The 22,587-nt window shown below is 37.4% G+C and overlaps 1 protein-coding gene and 1 non-coding gene across 2 annotated transcripts; one reads left to right on the plus strand and one right to left on the minus strand.

Annotated features, from left to right (window-relative positions):
- Window positions 1–8,960: 8,960 nt before the first annotated feature.
- LOC148728595 (uncharacterized) lies at window positions 8,961–12,662 on the minus strand. Its single transcript, XM_088725690.1, has one exon. It carries the CDS (start codon window positions 12,660–12,662, stop codon window positions 11,037–11,039), a length of 1,626 nt encoding a protein of 541 aa, XP_088581816.1. The 3' UTR covers window positions 8,961–11,036.
- A 6,405-nt stretch (window positions 12,663–19,067) lies between these two features.
- Trnat-agu (transfer RNA threonine (anticodon AGU)) lies at window positions 19,068–19,140 on the plus strand. The gene has a single exon. It is a non-coding gene; the product is annotated as a tRNA-Thr (tRNA).
- The last annotated feature ends 3,447 nt before the right edge of the window (window positions 19,141–22,587 follow it).

A 22,587-nucleotide genomic window follows, 5' to 3' on the forward strand; every position in this document is an offset into this window, starting at 1 on the left:
TGCAACTAAATTCTCGTTAAATGATTTGCTTGAAACAAAACTTGGCTTAGAGACTAATTTTGGCTGTTTTTTCTCATCTGTAACTAATCTCACATCAACTCGATTTCTTAGGTTTTCCATTGTCTTTCCGAATACAGAATTGTTCATGAATTTGAAAAAGTCTTTCTCAAATGCATTTTTAGCTCGAGTTCTCTTTTGTGTATTAAAATCAATATATTTTCAACCGTGGTGATTGATTGAATTCAAATGCTCTGTGAATCTTTTTTAATTTCATTCCAATTTGTGTATATAAATTTAAATTTTGATGATGTAAAACGTATTTCTCTTTGTTCGACAGTGTGGGGATCAGTTTTGATACTAATCATGTTGATATGTTGAATTTCTCAGCTATTTTTTTACAATAATCTGAACGCATTTCTGATTTAATTTTTAATTTCTCAGGTCCAAGTGGATAATCATTATGTAATTCATGTACTTCATTGGGATATTCTGAATCAACCTCTAACATCAATCCTTTTCGGCTGCTTTCATGATAAGCACCAATATTTGTTTCATTCAATTTCTTTTCTGAAAGCCATTTAAATCCTTCTGTGGGTAGATATTGTGACATTGCCCAACCGTATAAATTATTAGCGTCAAGATACATAATATCTTATGATTCATCATTTTCATCATCTTTCATGTATTTATTGTTTGCTTTTGACTAACGGTTTGCGATATAACTGATTCTACCACGCATCCCCTTTTCAATGAATTGATACATGTCGACTTTTGTCATCAATTCTAATTTTATATTTGTCATTTTCAACATTGCATCCCAAGACAACCCAGGACTTGTAAAATAATGACCTTGATCTAATTTATAATATTGAAGACATTTTTTTCTGAAATTTTCAAAAACATCAACTAACAATAATATAAATGAATAAGGGCTGATAGTTTCTAAAGAAAAGATATACATGCAAAAAGATATATATGCAAAAAGATATACATCGGCGAAACAGGCAGAAGATTAGGTGACCGATTCCGAGAACACCTTCGAGACGTGGAAAGGAATGACAAGGACACATCGAAACCAGTCGCTAGACATTTTAATTTACCTAATCATTCTAAGCAACATATGGCAACCTGCGGTCTTTCTTTACACGTAGGTAGCACGGAAAGCCGTAAAACTCTCGAATAAATGCTCATCCTTCAAACAGGCAGTCTAAATACCACAGGGATCAACGAACGCTTTTCATTCCACTAATTTATTCGTGTTTTTCTCGTTGCCATGTTCTTACCAATAAGGTAGCTCCATTTTCTGCCTCTAAAAGCAGAAACAACCCACAATTCCTCTATTCGCTCCGTCGAAGGGCTAAAGCTCGAAACGTCAGCTTTTGCAATCGTTACGGTGGCCAATTTACCATTTCAACTTTGTTGATATATCCAAATTATAACAATAATATATCAGACTTCAAGTACAGATCACGATATTCTCCCATTGATTTAAGCTTAAAAGTTTCCCATACATTTTGAGCATGTTTGTATTTATCATCAGAGATATGTTCATTATTCAGTATGCTGTAAAATTCATCTCTTATTGGTAATTTTTTTTCATTGAATTTTTCAAAACTATCCATATAATCATAAGGATACACTCCTTTTTTAGTCATCAAATCAAATTTCTCCTTCTTAAATTGCTCTAATGTGTATTTAAAAGGTTCTTTAGGAAGATTATTTACTAACTTATCAAGACTTGAGCCCATGAATTGAAAACTATCAATGAATGTGAGATGATTTCCAAGCAAGAAAGCCATATATTTTTTCACCACGATATATTTTAATTGGTTTTGTGTATTTATCATCATAACAACAAAAAACTTTATAACCATATCCACAATCAGTGTGTTTTTGATAAGCTTGAGTGAATAATTTTTTTATCAAAAGGCTGGCATCCATGAAATTTCTCTGTGATAGCTTCAAAGTCAGCATAAATAACAAATGGAACTGGTAATTGTTTATGATAATTATTAAATTTCAATATCTTATTTTCTTTAGTTGGCATTTTAACAGCTTGAGCTCCATTTATAACAAGACAATTGTCTTTATGATTATTTAAAACTCCTTCAGAACTGAAATATTGAAAACAGTAATAACAAAAATGCTTTCTACATTTATGTTTTGTTATATCATGCATAAATCTGCTGAAATCTTTTATTAAAACATAATGTGAATCATGTTCATTTGTTATCAATAAAAGATTCAAATGATCTTCATTTCTTTCTTTGCTAACGTAAAATGGATATCTTTGTTGATTGTCATATCCAAATACATTCACATTTATGTTGTTTTGCTTTTCTATTTTATTTATTTGACTACGTTTGACTGGAAATTCAATTCCTGAATAATTGAATTGTTGGACAAACTTTCTATCGACTTTTTTAATCCTCTGAGGATACTTATCTTGTGGATTCAAATGTCGAATATGACACCAACGAAAACATTCATCATCCTTGTTTTGTAAATTGATCAGACCCTTTTTAGGATTCTTTAATACTGGTGGTAGTTCAATATAAGATGAACCTTTCGTTGGATTATAATAATTAAAATTTAAGTAATGCTTATCAACTGATCGATAATCCAACCAGATCCTTCTGAAATCCATTGTGCTATTTTATTTTATAATTCTTGCTCTGTCGATTGTAAAGATTCTTCTATGTTTATTTCATTTATTATTGTTTGAGGTTTACTATTGAAATATACTTCTTTAATTTGATGTTCATCATCAGGATTGACTTTTTCAAAAGTTATTTTTAATGATTCAACTAATTTTACTCCTTTCACTTCTTTCAATACTCTTTCAATAAATTTTCTTGTAACTACTCTTGTGCTTTTCATTTGAATTAATGGATCTTTTTCATCTTTAATATTTATTTCATACGATCTCGTATATCCTTTCAAAGCTCTGTTTGTTTCAATTACTTTGGTAATCTTTTTTGTTCTTGGTGGTGGAACAGGTTTGCCCATTCTTTTTTATCTTCATATCTTTTAATAATCTCTGATAGTCCCCAAACGCTTGTTTTTATTTTTGGTTTATTAATTGGAATGATAGGAGGTTCTATAATTTGTTTTTTGATGTTTTTTTCTTCATATTCTTTAACCATCTGTTTTACATTTTTTGTCTGCTGAATAATTGGTAATTGATGTTCATTTAAAATAATTTGAATTAGAACATCTTTTGGTATTAATTTACTAAGTTGCTCTCTCGATAGATTTTCTAAATTTTGTCTATTCATATTATCTATACTATATGTAAATATTTTTTTGATCTAGAATCACTCTCCATGATTTTAATACGTGTTTTTTCTTTAAGTACTTTATACAATTTTTGATTATTTTCTTTATTCATACTATATATAAATATTTTTTTGATTCAGAATTACGAATTATTTAGCAATTATTCCACGAGCGCGCGTTGGATATGAGATGATAGATATCCAACAAGCGCAAGTGGAATAATTGTTTTATTAAAAACGCCCCCAAGAAATTATTATTTTGTAAGAAGAAACTGGATTTTTTAGCTCCCTTTTGATTTTAAGCTGATGCGCACGCTTACCATATTTGTAGATTATGGTATATTGGCTGATATACCATAATGGCTAAGCCAATAAAAAGTCTTGAGTTGCATTATCCAATGATCCAGTTTTTAATAATAAGTATTATACTTAAGTTTTCTTTAAGAACTTTTAAAAAATTTAAGCGTTTTATTTTGAAAACAAGATTAACAAGAAGCAATTTTGAGTCTGTGTTTTATGATTTAATTTTTCCATAAAGTTTAATAATTTCTGGATTATTTGGATTTTTGGATTTTGTCATATCAGTTTACAGATCAGTTTTACAGATTAGAGTTAAATATATTTCACGGATTATTTTGGACTTTTAGACCCTGGGGTTGATGGTCTAGAGACCCCCACCACTATACTACTGCTTGCTTATTTGACGGTTGATGGTAAAACTGTTGCGTTTTTGACCATTGATGGTTAGTATTTTGACCATTTGACGGTTAATAGTTAACCCTATCAAGACCTTCATCCATTGCGGCAACAGTCTTTTTTTGGCATGTTGGGCGTAGGTCACGCCATGACAGATATCATTTTCCAAAAAATTTTTAAGAACTCGTCGGACAGTTTCGTAAAATTCCCAGAAATGCAGTTAGCACCCCTTGCCCCGTTCGGTTTGCTGTCCTGGTGATTCCCTGGATGTTGTCACGTAGGTTTCCATGACGCTTGGTGCCTCCTTTCCCTAACCTTTATCTTGATTACCGCATCCAGACATGATTTTCCTTGCTAGTTACTCTTGCTATTTTTGTTTTTTACTTTGCAATGGAGCTTTGGAGTGTGGATAATGTAGCAGATACTGAAAACCCGTTGGCCTTGGGCAAATCTTGTGCTGTGTCTCTCGGGAAGCATAACATTGGTGAAAATATTTCCTCTCCTGACAGTTAGGAGCCTAAGCAATCACTCCTTCTTCTCCAGCTTCCGAAAAAAAGAAAGCCTTTAACGCTACTGAAGTTTCGTAGGAAATCACCTTTAGGAAAGTTTTTCACGGTACAACTTTAATCAATCGTTCAAGATGGCCATGCGTAATCTGAGTCGATGGAAACAACTTCAGAAATGCAGTTAACACCGCCCTGTCCAGTCGGATTGCTGACTTGGTAGTTCCCTAGATGTTATCTACTAGAGTTATTTCATGAAAAAAGATTAAATCACGCATTTAGGCTCCTGACTGAGTTCAAGAAATTTGAAGCAAGACCATGAAACAAACGAAATAAATACAGTTGAGGTCGGATTGGTGTCCTAGGAATTTTATTGAAACTTTAACGATATCAAAAGCGTTGCCGTTATTTTAATTGTCTCTCCTCTTTTCGACAGTCGAAATTGTGAGATTGCCTGTGTCTCTAACAAAAAAATGCATCCCGACCCATGCCGAATGTGCAGTTGGTTGCGAATTATCAAAGTTTTCAGTTGCAATGGGCTGAGTAAACATTTTGCCATTGTCCCAACGACCAGCTGGACTAAAGCAAATGCATCTTTCCGACTGACAAAGTGGTTTCTAATTGCTCAACTTCTACCTGTCTGTGCTAGAGATGTATCTTTAAACCCCAAACCATCGGGCTTAAAGTTTTGCCATCATGTGGAACGTCCAAAGATTAACTGGCTCAACGCTTGAGGAATGGAAACTCTTTGTCACTAATTTGCATTCTGATATGGACGCCTTGATAATAACGAAAACATTTTGTAAACCTAAAATACCAGACTCATATTATTCTACTCCTGGCTTTTCCTGGTCTTAATTTACACCGCAAGGACAGAGTTGGAAAGAGCGGAGGCGGCATCGTGGCATGGATCAGGTATTATTTAGACCAAAAACGACAAAAGGACTTGGAAAATGATAGACTAGGCTTCATGGCTTGAGGTTTTGCCGTAGAAATCAAAACGCTCTATCCTAACTGCTGGTGTCTATCGCCCTCCGTCTAATAACACGGAGCAAGACAAAATGCTGGGAAGTAATATTAAGAATGGCTATTTACTCAACTAGGAGATGATCTCGCTGGGATATTTTAATGTGAATTTTTTATCCTCCACTGATTTTAAAAGCACCACCTTACGAAAACTGTACGCAGCCTCAATCTGACCCAACTTGTAAACAGCATCGCAAGGCCATCATCAAAGACTTGCCTGGACCATATTTGGTGCAGTCATCCTGAACACCTAAACAATATTAGCGTAATCCCTTCTGAGATGTCCCATCACCTTCCTATTTTTGTTACGAGGAAATACAATCGGAAAAGATCTAACGATAGCAGGTTGAATACCGTAAGCTACAAGGACATCAAAAACCTAGACAAAGACGCGTTTGTCGAGTCCTTAAAAACGGCACCTTGGCATTGCGCTTTTCTTTTTCACTACATGAATGACATTGTTGACGCTTAGTGCAAGATTTTTAAAGCAGTAGTTAATGAACATCCCCAACTCAAACAAAAGCGAGTAAAACGCAGAAATCAACCCAAGTGGTTCAATGTCAATATTTTGAAAGAAATCAGAGCAAGATATAATTCACTAAAGAAAGAAAGAGTAATTTGGAAAGAGACTGGGACCTGAACAAACCACCCCAAAATAGTGTCTCCAGTTTGATCAGGAGGACAAGGGAAGCTTATTTTAAGAATAAAATAAGCGAAAACAAAAACAATACCAGGAGACTATGGAATCTCATAAAGAGTTTGTCACGTGACGATGATGAATCTCGATCTAGTATTGAGAAGTTGATCGATAGCGGCAATGTCATTACGGACAAAACCAGTGTATGGCTGAGGTATTAAATACCTTTTTTACTGATTATCCAAGGAATTTGATTTCTACCCTAAACACACATGTGGCTCAGAGCCAACAGATGATGGCATCAGTACCAATTTTAAAGATTGCTACCCCTGCCCTACCACCATCTCCGAATAGAGCGTGAAATCTATGTATCTCAAGTAAGGTCTTTCCATCTGCCTGGAGAGTAGCAAAACTAACGCTTGTGTTCAAAGGAAATGGAAGCAGATCAGACTATAACAACTACAGGTCAATCTTAGCCCTCCCAGTCTTGTCTAAGTAAGCTACTTGCAAGACACATTTGCGACTATCTGTGTGACTTCTTGACATCGAACGGTATATTGTATAAACTCCACTCTGGGTTTAGAAAGTCGTTCTCCACTGAGACAGCCTTGATACGACTTATTGACGAACTTTTACTCAATCTGGACAAGGAAAATGTTACTGGCCTGGTGACGATTAACTACACAAAAAAGCTTTCGATCTTATTGATCATGCGAATAAACGCTGATAGTGTCTAAAGAAACTGTTTGGGGCTGCGTCGGTGGGCGTAACGAAATAATTTGGATATGTCAACAAAGTTGAAATGGTAAATTGGCCACCGTAACGATTACAAAACGATTACATTCGCTCCGACGAAGGGCTAACGCTCGAAACGTCAGCTTTGGTATCGAAATTGATTAAGGTTGACTCTTTGAAATTTATCATAGCGATCGTGCGTAATATGTAAACATCGAAGGGTGTCATTCAACTCTCAGAGATGCAAACCTTGGGGTGCCACAAGGGAGTGTCGTGGGACCAGTCTTGTTTCTTATACTTATCAACGATCTACCAAAGATACTGGAACATTCAGCAGCAGACATATATGCGGATGATACTACTATCAGTGCTAATGTTGATTATTAATCAGCACCTGGAGCCTTAAATCAAGTTCTTCAAGCTGATGTTTGAAAAGTTGCACAATGGACCACAGACAATACAATGGTACTTACGAGTCCAAAACTAAAATTATATTAGCAGCTGGCAAACGTCCATACAAGAAGACGAGCAGCAGCTCACTCACTGTCCATGTCAACTCAGTCGTACTCGAACAAGTCCAGTCTCATAAACTGTTAGATGTAGATATTGATACTCAGCTTAATTTTAATGAGCATATTTATAATCTATGTAAGAAGCTAACACAGCGCATTGCTCTTTTGTAAAAAATTAGGCGTCATTTACCTTTAGATCAACGAATTCTTTATTAGAATGCCATGATAAAACAAACCATGATGCATAGCTTTAGTGTGTGGCTATCTACATCTTCCCAATGAAATCAAGAGTAGCTCTAGTTTAGGAATTTTAGAGAAATCTTGATGTAAGTATGTTTTGGAGTAATATAAAGATGTTCATCACTTTACTATAGCTTAAGCTATTCTACTTTATTCTTATATACTTTATATCAATTCTTAGATAATTCCTATTTTAATTGTTTAATCACCTAGTTGTGATTACTTCATTATTCACATGTATTTGTGTTTATCTTTAATTTGTTTGTGAGCGCCACGAGTTTATCAGTACTTTATAATGTCAACTGCCACCCTCGAAAAATAAAGTTGATTATGATTATTATTATTATTATTATTATTATTATTATTACACTACTACACGTCAGTCACGTTGCTAGAGATAATATAACGGCTGAAGAAATCTATAATGTCTTTTATACCACATATCGGCTCCCACAGTTCATAAGCCGCCCCTCCTCCCCCCCCCCCCCCAAATCCCCTTACAAAACGTTTCAACTTCAGAAACTTGTAACCGCGATTCTGCGGTAACACAAAATGTATTTGGGTGCATGTTGAGGGCAAATGGAGCTGCATTATTTTCGGAAAAAAGAATTTGAGGGGAGAAGTGAAATAATTATACTGTGAATTGCAGGGGTGACAGTCACGTTTGACTAACGCTGAATTGCGCGAACAGTCTGGTAATGCAAGTTCAACTTTTTTATCGCGTTATTTGCCACGAAAAAGAAAAGAGAAAAGGGAAGACCGCTTACCTTTCAAAGCTATCACCTGTAGGTATCACTAGACCGTTATCCTTGGGTTTTACCCACGTGACCAATACCTTAGCAACGGTTACTATCCGCCATCTTGGTGTCCCTCGAGCGTAAACAAACCGTATCTAACGAAGAGTTCATGTGAGAAAGAAGGGATGGTTTTATGCATTATTGTTGGCTGTTCGAGCAAAAGTGGAAAGCATAAAGACTAAGGATTTTTTCGTATAATAATTTAATAATTTTATTATTTCTATAACGCAAACTTCATTATATGTATGATCTAATGCGCTATACCTAAGATCATCACAAATCAAGGGGAAGAACGGGAGGAACTAGAAGTTGTTGTATTGTTCAAGGCTTGCGGCTGTTATAGATCATCGATTTTTTGGTCGAGCTTTTCTTTGAGCTTCTTAGCCGATGAGAAATCGATGTCTTTAGCCCTCGCATACGGCACTTCATTGACCTATGTCGGCAAAATCCATGAGCATTTTACCTGAGTGCAAGTAAGCTTGGGGTGTCACAAAAACTCACACCCCGAAAACTCAGACTCCTCGAAAACTCAACCAATCAATCAATCAATCCTTTATTTAAACACGTGACACCTAGGAGTACAGAAGTTCTCGTTAAAACGTGTACGTGTATGTACAATTAGAAATAAAACATAATTTCTGTAAGAATACAAATAATAAGTAGATCTATTAAATAACTAAAAACAGGATCGAAGATCATGGACAAGAGCTATCAATAAAAAGTTACAATATTAACAATATTAACAATAACGATATTTACAATCACTACCACTAAGCCATGTGGGCTTTAAGAGAACGCTTGAATGAAACAATATCTTGAGACTCTCTGAGTCTAGGGGGTAGCGCATTCCAAAGTTTACTAGCTAAAAATGAAAAAGACCGATGTAAAAACTCAAGATTAAAAGGAGGTAAATCTAGCCTTGTACTGAGCCCGCGTAAACTATACGGTACATTTCTAAAATGAAAAAAATCACTTATATAAGGAGCCCCATTATCATACAAGCACTTATATAACATAACTAACGATTGGAATTGCCTACGATTCTCCAAAGACTTAATGTCGGCCAACTTGAGGAGGAAGTCGTATGACACAGACTTCGAGAAGCCTAATATAGTTCTTAATATAAAGTAATTAGTTGTCTCTATTTTAGTAGTCTCCGCGTTACCTACTCCCAGTAAAAGGGGACTGCAGTACTCAAGATGAGGGAGAACATAGGCCTTATATAATCGAACTAACACGTCCTTTGAAATAAACTTACGTATTCTCCGCAAAGCCGAAGCCTTTGCGCATCCCTTATTCAGCTGTTGCTTTATGTGCGCTTTAAATGTTAATTTGCTATCTAGGACCACCCCAAGGATTTTGAGTGTGTCCTTTGTATGGACATTAGAATCATTAAGATGGAAATCATACTGGTATGAAGACGGGCCAATAGCGATAGCTTGCGTTTTGGCGGCATTAATCTGTAAAAAACTCATTGAGAACCATCTCGATAGAACGCTCAGATCAGAGTCAATTATATACTGCAATACTGTTGGTGAGACATCAGAGGCGTAATGAGTAGTGTCGTCAGCGTATAGTCTCAAGGACGTATTAGTAATAAAATAATTAAGATCATTAACATACAAATTAAATAAGAGTGGACCCAACAGGGACCCCTGTGCTACACCAGTTTTAACGGTTCTCCACGAAGAATATACACCATCGAGTTTGACTCTCTGTCTCCGTCCAGTAAGGTAAGCGGTCATAGTTTCCAGCGCATCATGCGTGAAACCATATGCCTTTAATTTAGCTAGGAGAAGCGGGTGACAAACAGAGTCAAAAGCTTTACTTAGGTCGATAGCCACCGCTGCAACAGCTTCTCTTCTGTCAAGACAGGCTCTCCGATCTTCGGTCAATTTCAATAAGGCCGTGCAACACGAGTGACCCTTGAGAAAGCCAGACAGGTTCGGTGAGAGTCGCCAATGAAAGGCTTCATAAATTTGATCGAACAATACCTTCTCATATAATTTCGATAAGGAAGTCAGAACAGAAACTGGACGATAGCAGGTCTTATGCGTCATACTTTCCTTCTTGAAAACAGGAACAACGTCATCGCTTTTCCAAACTATTGGCCATTGACGATTGGTAATAAAATAATTGATTAAACGGGTAACCGGCTCGGCAATAACAGGTGAGGATAAACGAAGTAGCCTCTGAGATATCTTATCGCAACCAACAGCCTTGCGAGGGTCAAGAGTATCCAAAATTTTCCTTATGTAGCCAACATCAACTGGGACGAGGTCAAAAACATCATCACAAGTTTTCTCAGCAATGACTTTAACACTAGGATGATCAACAAACTCAACCATTTCCTTACTGTCACCATCACTCCTGGACACCTCGCAAAAGTAGTTGTTGAACATTTCAGCCACCATTAATGAATCGGTAATTACACGCTCATTCTCAATCAGAATTATCTTTGATTGCTTCTTTTCTTTGCTTGGCAACAAAGGTCTCAACTTATTCCAAAACTCACCATGATGTTTAGTGTTTGACGATGCCTCCATGCAGAACGCCTTCGACCCTTTTCGTTTCAGGGATGTGACCTTGTTTCTCTGTTTCTTGAATTCCTCCTAAGAGGTTGTTGTTGGGCTCTTTGCATGTTTCTTAAACAGTCGATTACGACGAGAGATTTCGCGTTGAATTAATGGAGTTATCCATGGCAACTGATCACCTCTGACCCGTTTTTTCTTTATTGGTGCGTGTTTGTCCAACACTTCAGTGTACAATTGAGCCCAATGGTGCCATAGATCATCAACGTCGTCATAAATGTAAGCAGAACTCCAGGGAACAGTTTTTAGGTCATTTAAAAATTTTTCTAAATCAAATTGTCGCATACTTCTGTATTCAATTTCACCTGCCTTAGCCCTTGGTAATTTATTCTTTCGCACTGCATAGATAAGATCGTGATCACTGAGACCCATATGCAAATTACCACAAGTTGCATATCGTTCCGGATGGCTAGCGAGAATGACATCGAGTAAAGACTTTGTTTTTTCAGTCACCCTTGTCGGTTCACTAATTTGGTTTTGCAAACAGAACCTATCACAAAGGTCCATGAGTGAGTTATCCTCAGCATCAACACCGTGCTCCCCAACAAGCAAGTCGATATTAAAATCACCAATCAATAATATTTCCTGACGGCTTGTATACATAAGTTCAATAGCTGATGTAAGCGACGACAAGAAATCAGTAATTTTACAGAATTTAGGTGATCTGTAGCACGCACACACTATAAAGCGAGCCTTTTTAGAATCCATGACATCAAGACACAATGATTCGACTGATTCGGGCTCCAGATTACGTCGTCGACAGACAGGAATATCTTCCCGTACAAAAGCTATCAAGCCACCAGCTCCTTTCTTGCGATCACGTCGAATAGTGCGATATCCCGGTTGTTGGAGAAAACTATCTGAGGTTGTACCATCGAGTTTTGTCTCCGAAATAAAGAAAATGTCAAATAGGCACTTGTTAAGAATATTCTTGACCTCTTCAAGCTTATTTTGCAAAGAGTTGATGTTCAAATGACCTATTTTCAGATTGGATTTGTAGTAACCATTGATGTTCCTAAAAAACCAGTCAATAGAGTCTCCTGAATGTTCCTCCGCAATCTCAAAAACCTCGCCAGTGGAGGTTGAATCGCATGCCGCCGAAGGTGAGAGATCATCAAAGAAGCTGTCAGAAAACTGAGGCATCATACAAGAAAAGCAATACCAGATCCCTTCTCTCCGATAGCAGGACAGCTCGTTCTTGCTCATTTTCGTACATTTGATGTGAAATACTGCCGGGCAAGACGAGCAGCGGACGCCATTTTGGTCCCTTCTCATGGTTTTAGCACAATTACTACAAAGTGTCTTAGAAGAATTATTAAAACTTCCTTGAGGCCCCTGAGGGCCGGGATTAGACTCCACGTTTCCAGATAGCTTCAACAGTAATAGCTGAGTCGTAGCAGTACTGTTACTATAGTACAAAGCACGCCGTCCGAGGTATGCCCTCTTGCTTCTTCGCATGTAATTTTGACGATGCTGACATGAGCTCAAAGAACCAAAGAACTGAAGCTGGGTAGAAACATTACCTATGTCCTTAGGTCCAGCACATATATATTTGGTGGGAGATAAGTATGCGAGACCAGAACCGAATCCTCCAAGAGTGAAAAGAGCGAAAAGTAGCAGCGCATACCAACACGTGTAAGTCGCCATCTTGTTCAGCTCACTACCCACTACTATTCAGCTCACTACTATTCAAGAGATAAACTCGACTCATGATCACTCCTGGTAATCCCTCGTGTATTTTGACCTTTTGGGTCTTCATCCAACTGAAGCAGCAAAAGCAAGGCCGCAAGTTGCACGTTTCGCAAAATCGTCCGATGGTTGAGTATTAAAACATTTTAGAGTGACACAAGACTTCATTTAGCCTAGATTTCCTCCATTTTTCCCGTTAATTTTGAACTTTTCATTCACAGTTAACGGTATCAAATGCGCTCGCTCCAAGACCAAAGTATTAAAATGTGGCGTGATTTTGACGAGCCGAAAGGGACATTTGATTACCTTTTTGTACTTCGTCGCACAGATCCTTGTTGTCGCTCTGTTAAAATTCTTAAATATTTCGCGATAATAATGGATACAAACAGAGACTCGGCCCACCAGTCCCAAAACGAAGACAATTTTGCGACCCTTGGGCTAGAGTTCTTAAATGAGGCAGAAAGAGAAAAACAACCCGAAAGAAGACTCGGCATCAGCGCCGTCACGATTCGCCTCACTGAAGAATCACTCTTGATATTGTTGTTCGTCTTTCGCGTCGGATTTGTTGCATTATTCCACCGGTTATATAATAAAAAAAATGGTTCATGCTTTATGTTATGCACTATCGAATTATGGAGCACTTCGGAAGCTTGGAGAACACTTCGAGGGACCTGAGTTTTCGGTGTCTGAGTTTTCGTGACACCCAGCGACCTTGCCATGAATTCTAGTAGTTGCCTCTAACATAAATAAAACACTCGCGATATGTGAGCATGACTCAGCCAGTCCAGCTTTGCATCCCAAGCAATGGGCTGACAAAATAGTCCCATCGTTTTCGGAAATGACCCAAATGTTCACTAAAGGATCATTCATATGCTGTGAATGCCAAACTCGTGCTCTCACGGCATACTTGCCGGCGATTACTTTGCCTACAACTGAGGTTACAATCCCGACACCATTTGATTAAACGTCTCTAGACTCTTGAACGCCTTGAACTGCTTCTTGGTGTAGAAGCTGGTCTCAAGAACGAGGTAACTCAGCAAGTCCGACGCTTCCACAGGAGGCAAGCATTTTGGACTGAACTTCTCGGCTGGTATGCTTGCAGGGTCAACCCCAATGACCGAGATCTTTTGCAAACATCTTTCCTTCCAACTCTCTAAGCTTTCGGCATACTCAGAGAGCACTGGGATACCTTAAGATGAATGCCAGATACTTTTATCGCTTTTTTCTTCCTGGATATTCATGTAGTTGGCGAAATAATACGGCGATAAGAGAGAGGGCTTCACTATAGAGATCGACTAATTATTCATAAATTTGACACCCGAGGGACACCAACATGGCGGACACTAACTTCAGCAAAGCTTGTGACGTCACCTGAAACCCAACCATAGCGAACAGTAAGATTCTGGACAAATAATTTTAACTATTTCCAGACAGACAGCACAAACCCCAGGTGATTTTTGAAGGAAAATTATCTCCGGCCTTATCGTTTCTTTCAGCTAAAGCAGAAATGCTTGACTTGGCAATGTAAAATAAGCCTGAACGATACCACTAAGAGTACAAAACAGTTTAAAACGACGAGCGGACAAAGTTCTAACGACTCAGATCTTTTTAAACACCCGAATTTCGACACTGACATGTTTCAATGAAATTTGACACAGACTGAAGTTTCTGCCATCAAGGCACCCTCCACAGGTAGCCTGTGTAGCAAAGTACAGGAGGAGGGTAGGGAGAAAGGGAGGCATACAGAGTAGTTATAAATATTTCAAGGACTGGATAAAAGATTGAGATCTTTAAACCTCAGCAGGATAAAACTAGTGCGTTGTTCACATCTATACATTATCTGGAATAACTCGTTTTCTTAACGCCGTTTTCTTCTGGTCCCGCAGCATTTTGCAGCCGTTTTAAGTCTCCTTCCCACAAACGGCCGCTTTGATCCAAACCACATGCCTACCAATCAGGTAGCAGTAAATCAACAATAACGCCAGTGTCAGCGCGAAAATCGCCGGGGTTTCCAATGAATGCGGTACAAGATGTTGTGGTTCCCGTTCACATTTGCGTTTACGTACCTTGATTGATTACATTATACAGCCTAAATTTTTGGGAAAAGTGTGCCAGTTTTTTTTTTTTTGCCGGCTATGAACATGGAACCGGAATACTACAAATGAACTTAGAGCAGTTATGAACTGAACTTAAAAACTATTTTTATTTTTAGAAGCCCGCTGACGGCAGGTTAGCAGAAAGCGCACAAACCTTAACAAACGATTTTGAAAACAATTTCATTATGTTCATCGAGAAATCGACGAGGATTTGAGAGGCGGGGTGCTTCCAGGAGCGAAGAATTTAGAGAGTTAGTTGGGATAGTGCTAGTGAAGAAATGTACTTGCACAAAGAATGTGGTTCGCATAAAAGCAGCCGTTTGTAGGGAGAAGCGTTGCATTTAGGAAAATAATACATCTTCCTGGACCACGACAGCGACAATTTTCGGAACCCGCGACAGTTTACCCACGACCCGCGCCGTTTAGATTCTCACCGATCAAGATTGTAAAGATTTAGTCGAATATAAATTATTGCACACACGGTAGGCTTCCCTTTTCTGCAGTACAGAAACTACTGAGAAAGAGCACTACTCACGCATTGCATCCTGGTTAAACGTGGCCCTTTAAGATATTCACCCTTTAGAGAAGTTGTAGGTTTATTAAGGCTGGTTGTTTTCAGCCCTTTGTATCTGTGTCCCATGCATTTTAGGTCAGTAAAACCTCAGGCCGTCATTGTTGAGCTCTAATAGGTTTCTTCCCTCTAAAGACGCACCACGATGTCCTCTTCAGTCAAATTATCTGCAAAACTCACCGCAATTTTTAACACATGTACAGAAGATTCGACAAACTATATACAAGCTACGTAGGATCAACCTATCCCGCGATGAAACGGTCCACAATTCCACAATCCACAACCTCTCGAACAAAACTTAGCAGCCTCTGCCTATTAAACCTCGTTTTTGTGATCCCGGTTCAGGTCTCAACCGCGCGCCGCCATTTTGAATAAGGCTTTTAACTGCCGTTTTTTCTAGCGTTGGGAGCTGAATAATCAGTCTTTGGAACTGCTTTTCATTGTACTTTGCAAGATGCGCCCGAACTGTGATCGCGTTTCGAAACGGAGCGAGTCCTTGCAACATGCTCACAAGCATGCTGGTTAACACCATGGTAAGCGTAACTACTAAATTTTTCGTACGATTCAAGGCGTATAAATTTAGGTAAGATGCTTCTGCGCTATTTTATTTTAAAGAGTTTCTCTTGATGTAAACTTTAAAGTCTAATTTGCTCCTTAAAGTGCTTGAAAAAAATTAAATTTTGTTTTAATTCACGAGTGTGAAGATAAAACTGAAGTGTTGCAGCGTTCTCTTTCCAAAGTGAACTCACGTGAACAGGTGTCATTAAGCTACTTGATTTAGCATGATTTTCCCAAATCTGCAATGTTACTGCCCTGGTTTTTTACAAAGCCTCCTGATACATCGTGTGCCAGCCAATATTAACGTCTCATTAAAAAGATATGCCATGATTTTAGCAACTCTATTTTAATTAAATTCCACCTTTAAGTTTTTTGGTATTTCTTGTTTGAAAATTTCTAAATTGCATTACTGCTTCATCCTTGTAAAGAGGTATTACACATTTCTATTTTTAAAACCTGAATTACGAAGTCAACTTTATTTCAATGAGTTTGGAATGTGATACTACAGAAGAGCACTTTGACTGGAGAGTAATACAGTTTTACTTACTTGCCATCTTTCTCACCCATATGACTGTGTGTCTTAAAGTGGGGAAATGAGCGATATCATAATGATTAAAATCTACCCATGTACATGTAAATACATGTATGAAATAATGATGTGATGAATATCTGATGTTATGAAACACTTACAATGGGAAAACCTGTTGCTGGTAGCCTTTGTGTTTAATTTCTAAGCTGTCAGTGATAAGGAGGTGAACTATTTAAATCTTCTCGTAATTCTTACTGCTGAAGTTTTTTGGAGATTGATTTGTGACAATTAGAATGATAGTGGCAGGAGAAACACAGTCAGGCTTTTCCTGTTCAAAAGCAAAGTTATTAGATCTTGGATTCTACATTTAAACTTGGTGAGATAATCAGATGAAATTTATTCATATCTTATGTTTCAATATGGTTTGCTTAGATGGAAAGGTAATTGTAATCATAGCTTCACAGATGTTTTTCTCATGAAATAGAATGTTTTGGGGCCTTACAGCGTTCCAATGAAAATGCTTAAATTATTGAAAACAGCTTTGAGTAATCCACTATCTTATTTATTTAATTGTGCTTTTTCATTAGGCTTATAGTTTCAGATAAACTAAAAATTGGTAGAATTATCCCTTTATACAAGAGTGGGGGTCAGACTTTTGTATCTAATTACAGGCCTATCACTTTGTTATCTGTTTTCCATAAAATAATGGAAAAATTAATGTATAAGAGATTAATTAAATTTCTTGATAAGCACGATGTATTAATTGAGAATCCATTTGGTTTCCATAGAGGGCACTCTACTACCCACACTACAATGCTCATTACAGTTAAAATTCAAGGGGCCATTGAAGCAAAATTATACTCTTGTGGTATGTTTTTGGACTGTAAGTAAAGCCTTTGATACAGTAGATCATAGCATTCTCTTAAGTAGCTAAACTTGAACATTGTGGTATTCGTGGCATAGCAAATGAATGGTTCTAATCATATTTAACTAACGGGCAGCAATTTGTCTCGGTTAATAATTCAGACTCAAACACATTGCATACAAATTGTGGAGTACCACAAGACTGTACTTGGCCCTCTTTTGTTTCTAATCTATATCAATGATTTCATAAATTCTTCATCAACTTTTGATTTTCATCTGTTTGCAGATGACTCAAATCTGTTTTCTTCTGACAAAGATTAACAGCATCTTGAGGAAACTGTCAATAAGGAACTCGGTGAAATTAATACATGGCTTTGTGCTAACAAACTATCTCTTAATATTGATAAAACACATTTTGTAACATTCCATCCTTATTAGAAAAAAATAAATTGCTCTATGAAAATTGAAATAGATGGCAAAACAATAAATGAGCATAAAAGTGTTAAGTACTTGAGAATTCTCATAGACTGTCATCTTAATTGGAGAGAACATATTCAACAACTTTCGAAAAAAATATCTAGAGGTATTGGTGTTCTTTTTAAAATTAGGCATTGCATTTATGTCAAAATTTTAGTTCAACTATGCCTTGCCATCATTCTTCCTTTTTTTTCATACTGCTGTATAGTCTGGGGTAACACCTATGATCATAATATTAAACCACTCCAAAGAATACAAAAGAAAGTGATTCGTTTAATTACCTTCTCTGATTTTGATACTCATACAAGTCCTTTGTTTTTTCAACTTAAAATTCTAAAACTTCAGGATCATATCAAACTTCAAACTCTGTATTTCATTAACCGATTCTTTATCGGCAAATTACCAACGATTTTTTACTAATTTTTTATTAAAACTTTAGATAAGCATAATGTTAACACTCACTTTGCAGCTAGGACTACTTTTTATGTTCCAAAAATTAGAACAAACTAAGGTAAATTTAGTATTGCATTCAATGAACCAATATTATGGAATGAAACTGATGAGAGATTTAAGATTCTAACGCCGTATTCTTTCAAAAGAGAATTATCTACGCGTTTCATTAATTTGTATCAAGTTTTATTACTAATTGTTATGTTTTGGTGTCTCTGTTATTTAGTTATTTATTTCATTTACTTTTTTATTTTATACATGTTTAAGAATTATTTGTTCTGTAATCTATTTCCTTAATAAGAATTTAAAATGTAAAATGCCTCTTTTCTGGCCTTATATTTATTTTTAATTAATATATGGTGGTCACCCAACTAATTTAGCTCATTATTTATTTTGGGTGACCAGCAACTGTATGTACTTTTAATTTATTTCTCGTTTAATTTGTAACTAAGGTAATTTTACAGTTCAAATAAACATTTGTCTTGTCTTGTCTTTGATAATTTTATTCCTGAATTTTGAATATCTGAAAATGATTATGTGTACTGCAGTTTCATGAAATGTATGAAGGTGTTCCTCGCAGTAATAACCCTACTTTTCTAGTGGGTGGAAATAGGGCCTGGAAAAAAATTCAGGCCTGTACAGGATTTGAGCCCATGACCTCTGCCATAACCAGTGCAGTGCTCTACCAACTGAGCTAACAAGCCAACTGGGAGCTGGTCATTACTTTTGGTTGGTATTTCATGAAACTGCAGTACACAGATATGATTTTCATATATTCAAAATTCACTGATTTATATCACTTCGGCCGGCACCTAGTTGGCTTGTTAGCTCAGTTGGTAGAGCACTGCACTAGTATAGCAGAGGTCATGGGTTCAAATCCCATACGGGCCTGAATTCTTTTTTCAGGCCACTAGATAACTAGGGTTATTACCGTAAGGAACACCTTTATACAACTTTATTCCTTTCTCTTCAACATCAATTACTGTTTCTGGAGCACAATCAAAGGAAGTACGTTCTAAAAACTTTTGATTCAGTTAATTATTTGAGTTTGTGAGTAACAATTGATGTTTTCTCATGAAACAGAATGGTTCTGCTGAAGACAACCCAAAAGGAGTGAACTTGACAGTAACAAAGGTGACTTACTGGGAAACTTGAGCACTTAGTAATTACATCCTGGTTTGATATCTGACAATTACAGTTTACTGAGATAATTAAGCCGTCATAGTTCCAGTTTGTTGTATAACCTGCCATGGTCTAAAGACCATGATTTCATAAACATTAGATTTATCTGAGTATTCAAGAGAAGTAAAGAAGCCATGGCTCTCCCGTGCTACGTAAAACGGTAGGCGAAGAATAACGATAATTTTGAGCATGTGCCTTTGATTAGAATTTCGTAAGATTAAGAATGACAATACCCGAATTAACGATCTTTCAAAATATGTAAAGTTTACTCTGGGGAAATGAATGTGGGATTTTTAAGAATTTGTTGAAAATCGTCAACGAAATACCGAAAATCACGCCATGTTGTGTATGCGTGACAAAAACAAAGTCGTTTTTGTTTTAGAAATCATGGCAACTCAAAAAGCGTAAGGGAAGGTACGTTTTTTAGTGGGGTGGGGGGTTGGGGGGTGGGCCGGGGCTTCGGAGGGGAGGGTCATTAGTAAATATTTTACAAATTGGGGAGGGTCAAACCTGTTTGATACGCAGCCGGGGGAGGGTCGCAGTTTTGTTTGTTTTTTTTGGCAAGGAAAAAATTACTGCATGTCGGTTAGTTGACTTTTGATTATTTGTTACCAAACACGCGAAGTGTATAGAAACCTAAAACTTATATATGCAAACAAAGCTACCAGTCTAAATCAATCTACATCATTTTAAACAGATGTCGGAATATTATGTCAAGAAACTATCTTGTCCCAACTAACGTAAATTGTCTCTCTCGACCCGTGCCCGCTTTCGTCCATATTTTGACGTCGGTAATGTTTCCGCGCGGGGCTCTGGTATAAAATTAGTGTCCGGTGACGATTCGTTACTTGAGCTACTCCATCTGATAGGCTTAGCCACAAGTTGCTCGGCAAATTTTCGGCAACTTTTAGAATTTTCAGCAACTTTGGACTTTTTGAGGTTCTCTGAAGCCACTTCCTTCACGTTTTGAGCCACATTGGTCAGTTTTCGATAGACATTCAATTTATTCTAAAATACAATGATTAGGGCCCCCCATGGGTTGACTTTTATGATGCCTTATCACGAGGTCAGCGGTATCACGTTGCACGTTTTTTCAAGATGGTGGATAATTACAGTGACTATTTGATGATCAAGTGAAATGGAAAGAACCTCTGATATCATTGGACTTTGACAAATAAAGTTTTGTATATGTGCACGAACCTTCGCAGTAAAGCACTATTTAAGCAATAGTGAAGAATCAGACCTGAAAAAAATTCAGGCCTGTACGGGACTCGAACCACTGACCTCTGCGATACTAGTGCAGCGCTCTACCAATTGAGCTAACAAGCCAACTGGGAGCAGGCCATCAAATTAATTCGACATTAACCCGTAGATGATAAATCAAACAACAAATATATATGAAATACATATATATGAACTGCGGTTATGAAACGTATATGTGCACGATCCTTCGCAGTGGTCTGATTCTTCACTATTGCTTAAATAGTGCTTTACTGGGAAGGATCGTGCACATATACGTTTCATAACCGCAGTTCATATATATGTATTTCATATATATTTGTTGTTTGATTTATCATCTACGGGTTTATGTCGAATTAATTTGATGGCCTGCTCCCAGTTGGCTTGTTAGCTCAATTGGTAGAGCGCTGCACTAGTATCGCAGAGGTCAGTGGTTCGAGTCCCGTACAGGCCTGAATTTGTTTCAGGTCTGATTCTTCACTATTGCTTAAATAGTGCTTTACTGGGAAGGATCGTGCACATATACGTTTCATAACCGCAGTTCATATATATGTATTTCATATATATTTGTTGTTTGATTTATCATCTACGGGTTTATTTCGAATTAATTTGATGGCCTGCTCCCAGTTGGCTTGTTGGCTCAATTGGTAGAGCGCTGCACTAGTATCGCAGAGGTCAGTGGTTCGAGTCCCGTACAGGCCTGAATTTGTTTCAGGTCTGATTCTTCACTATTGCTTAAATAGTGCTTTACTGGGAAGGATCGTGCACATATACGTTTCATAACCGCAGTTCATATATATGTATTTCATATATATTTGTTGTTTGATTTATCATCTACGGGTTTATGTCGAATTAGTTTGATGGCCTGCTCCCAGTTGGCTTGTTAGCTCAATTGGTAGAGCGCTGCACTAGTATCGCATAGGTCAGTGGTTCGAGTCCCGTACAGGCCTGAATTTGTTTCAGGTCTGATTCTTCACTATTGCTTAAATAGTGCTTTACTGCGAAGGATTGTGCACATATACGTTTCATAACCGCAGTTCATATATATGTATTTCATATATATTTGTTGTTTAAATAAAGTTTTCATAAGAAGCAATGTGCGAATTTTTAATCTTTAACACACCCAAAAAAAGGTACGAAAAGCAGGAAAATTTTGGCAACTTTTCCGCAACTTTTTGGAAATTCAGCAACTTTTTGGCAACTTTTAGACACTTTGATCGGCAACTTTTTTGGGATTCATCGGCAACTTGTGGCTAGGCCTACCATCTGACCTCATGAAATCCTCGCATTCTTCAAAAGCGCAATTCCCTCTTTCTATTCCTCGCACATCCTTGCCCATTTTCAAGTTTTCACCGTGCAACGCCACGCAATTAACTGCTTTGTGCGCAGACACGGTTATGTGAGCAACACTTCCGGTCAGTTATTTTCACTCACGGTAATTTTTGTCTTGGAGGAGGTGGGGGGAGGGTCAGATCCTTTTGTTTAGGCATTTATGAAGGGTCATGCATTAATCCAATCTGGGAAGTGGGAGGGCCACAACTTTTTTGGCAAAAAATTTCTAAAATACCCCGGCCCACCCCCTCCCCCCAATGAAAAACGTACCTTCCCTATAGAACAATGCCAAGGACTGACCCCAACTTGGATATGATATTTTCGAATTTTCAAAGTGCTTCATTTTACCGTTTGGTTAATTTCATTCGTGAGGTTTATATAGAACAGAGAAGCCGGCCGCTGCAGCCACGATCAAAACCGACTTAGTTTTCAATGAATTCTTCGTAGCTCACTTTTAAAATTTGTCCTCTTTATACTGTTAATACAAATTTTTCTGAAAATTCAGAAGGAAACCATAAAAGGGCTGACGATAAAGCCAACTAGTTCAAGCATGTGTTCCCCTGCAGTTTACCGTGGACCGTTATG

This window comes from Stylophora pistillata, chromosome 6 (genome assembly GCF_964205215.1).
Source record: "Stylophora pistillata chromosome 6, jaStyPist1.2, whole genome shotgun sequence".
NCBI classification, from domain to species: domain Eukaryota; kingdom Metazoa; phylum Cnidaria; class Anthozoa; order Scleractinia; family Pocilloporidae; genus Stylophora; species Stylophora pistillata.

Coding starts and splice junctions, on each gene's coding strand:
- LOC148728595 (XM_088725690.1), bottom strand. CDS start 12,662: ATGGCGACTTACACGTGTTGGTATGCGCTGCTACTTTTCGCTCTTTTC.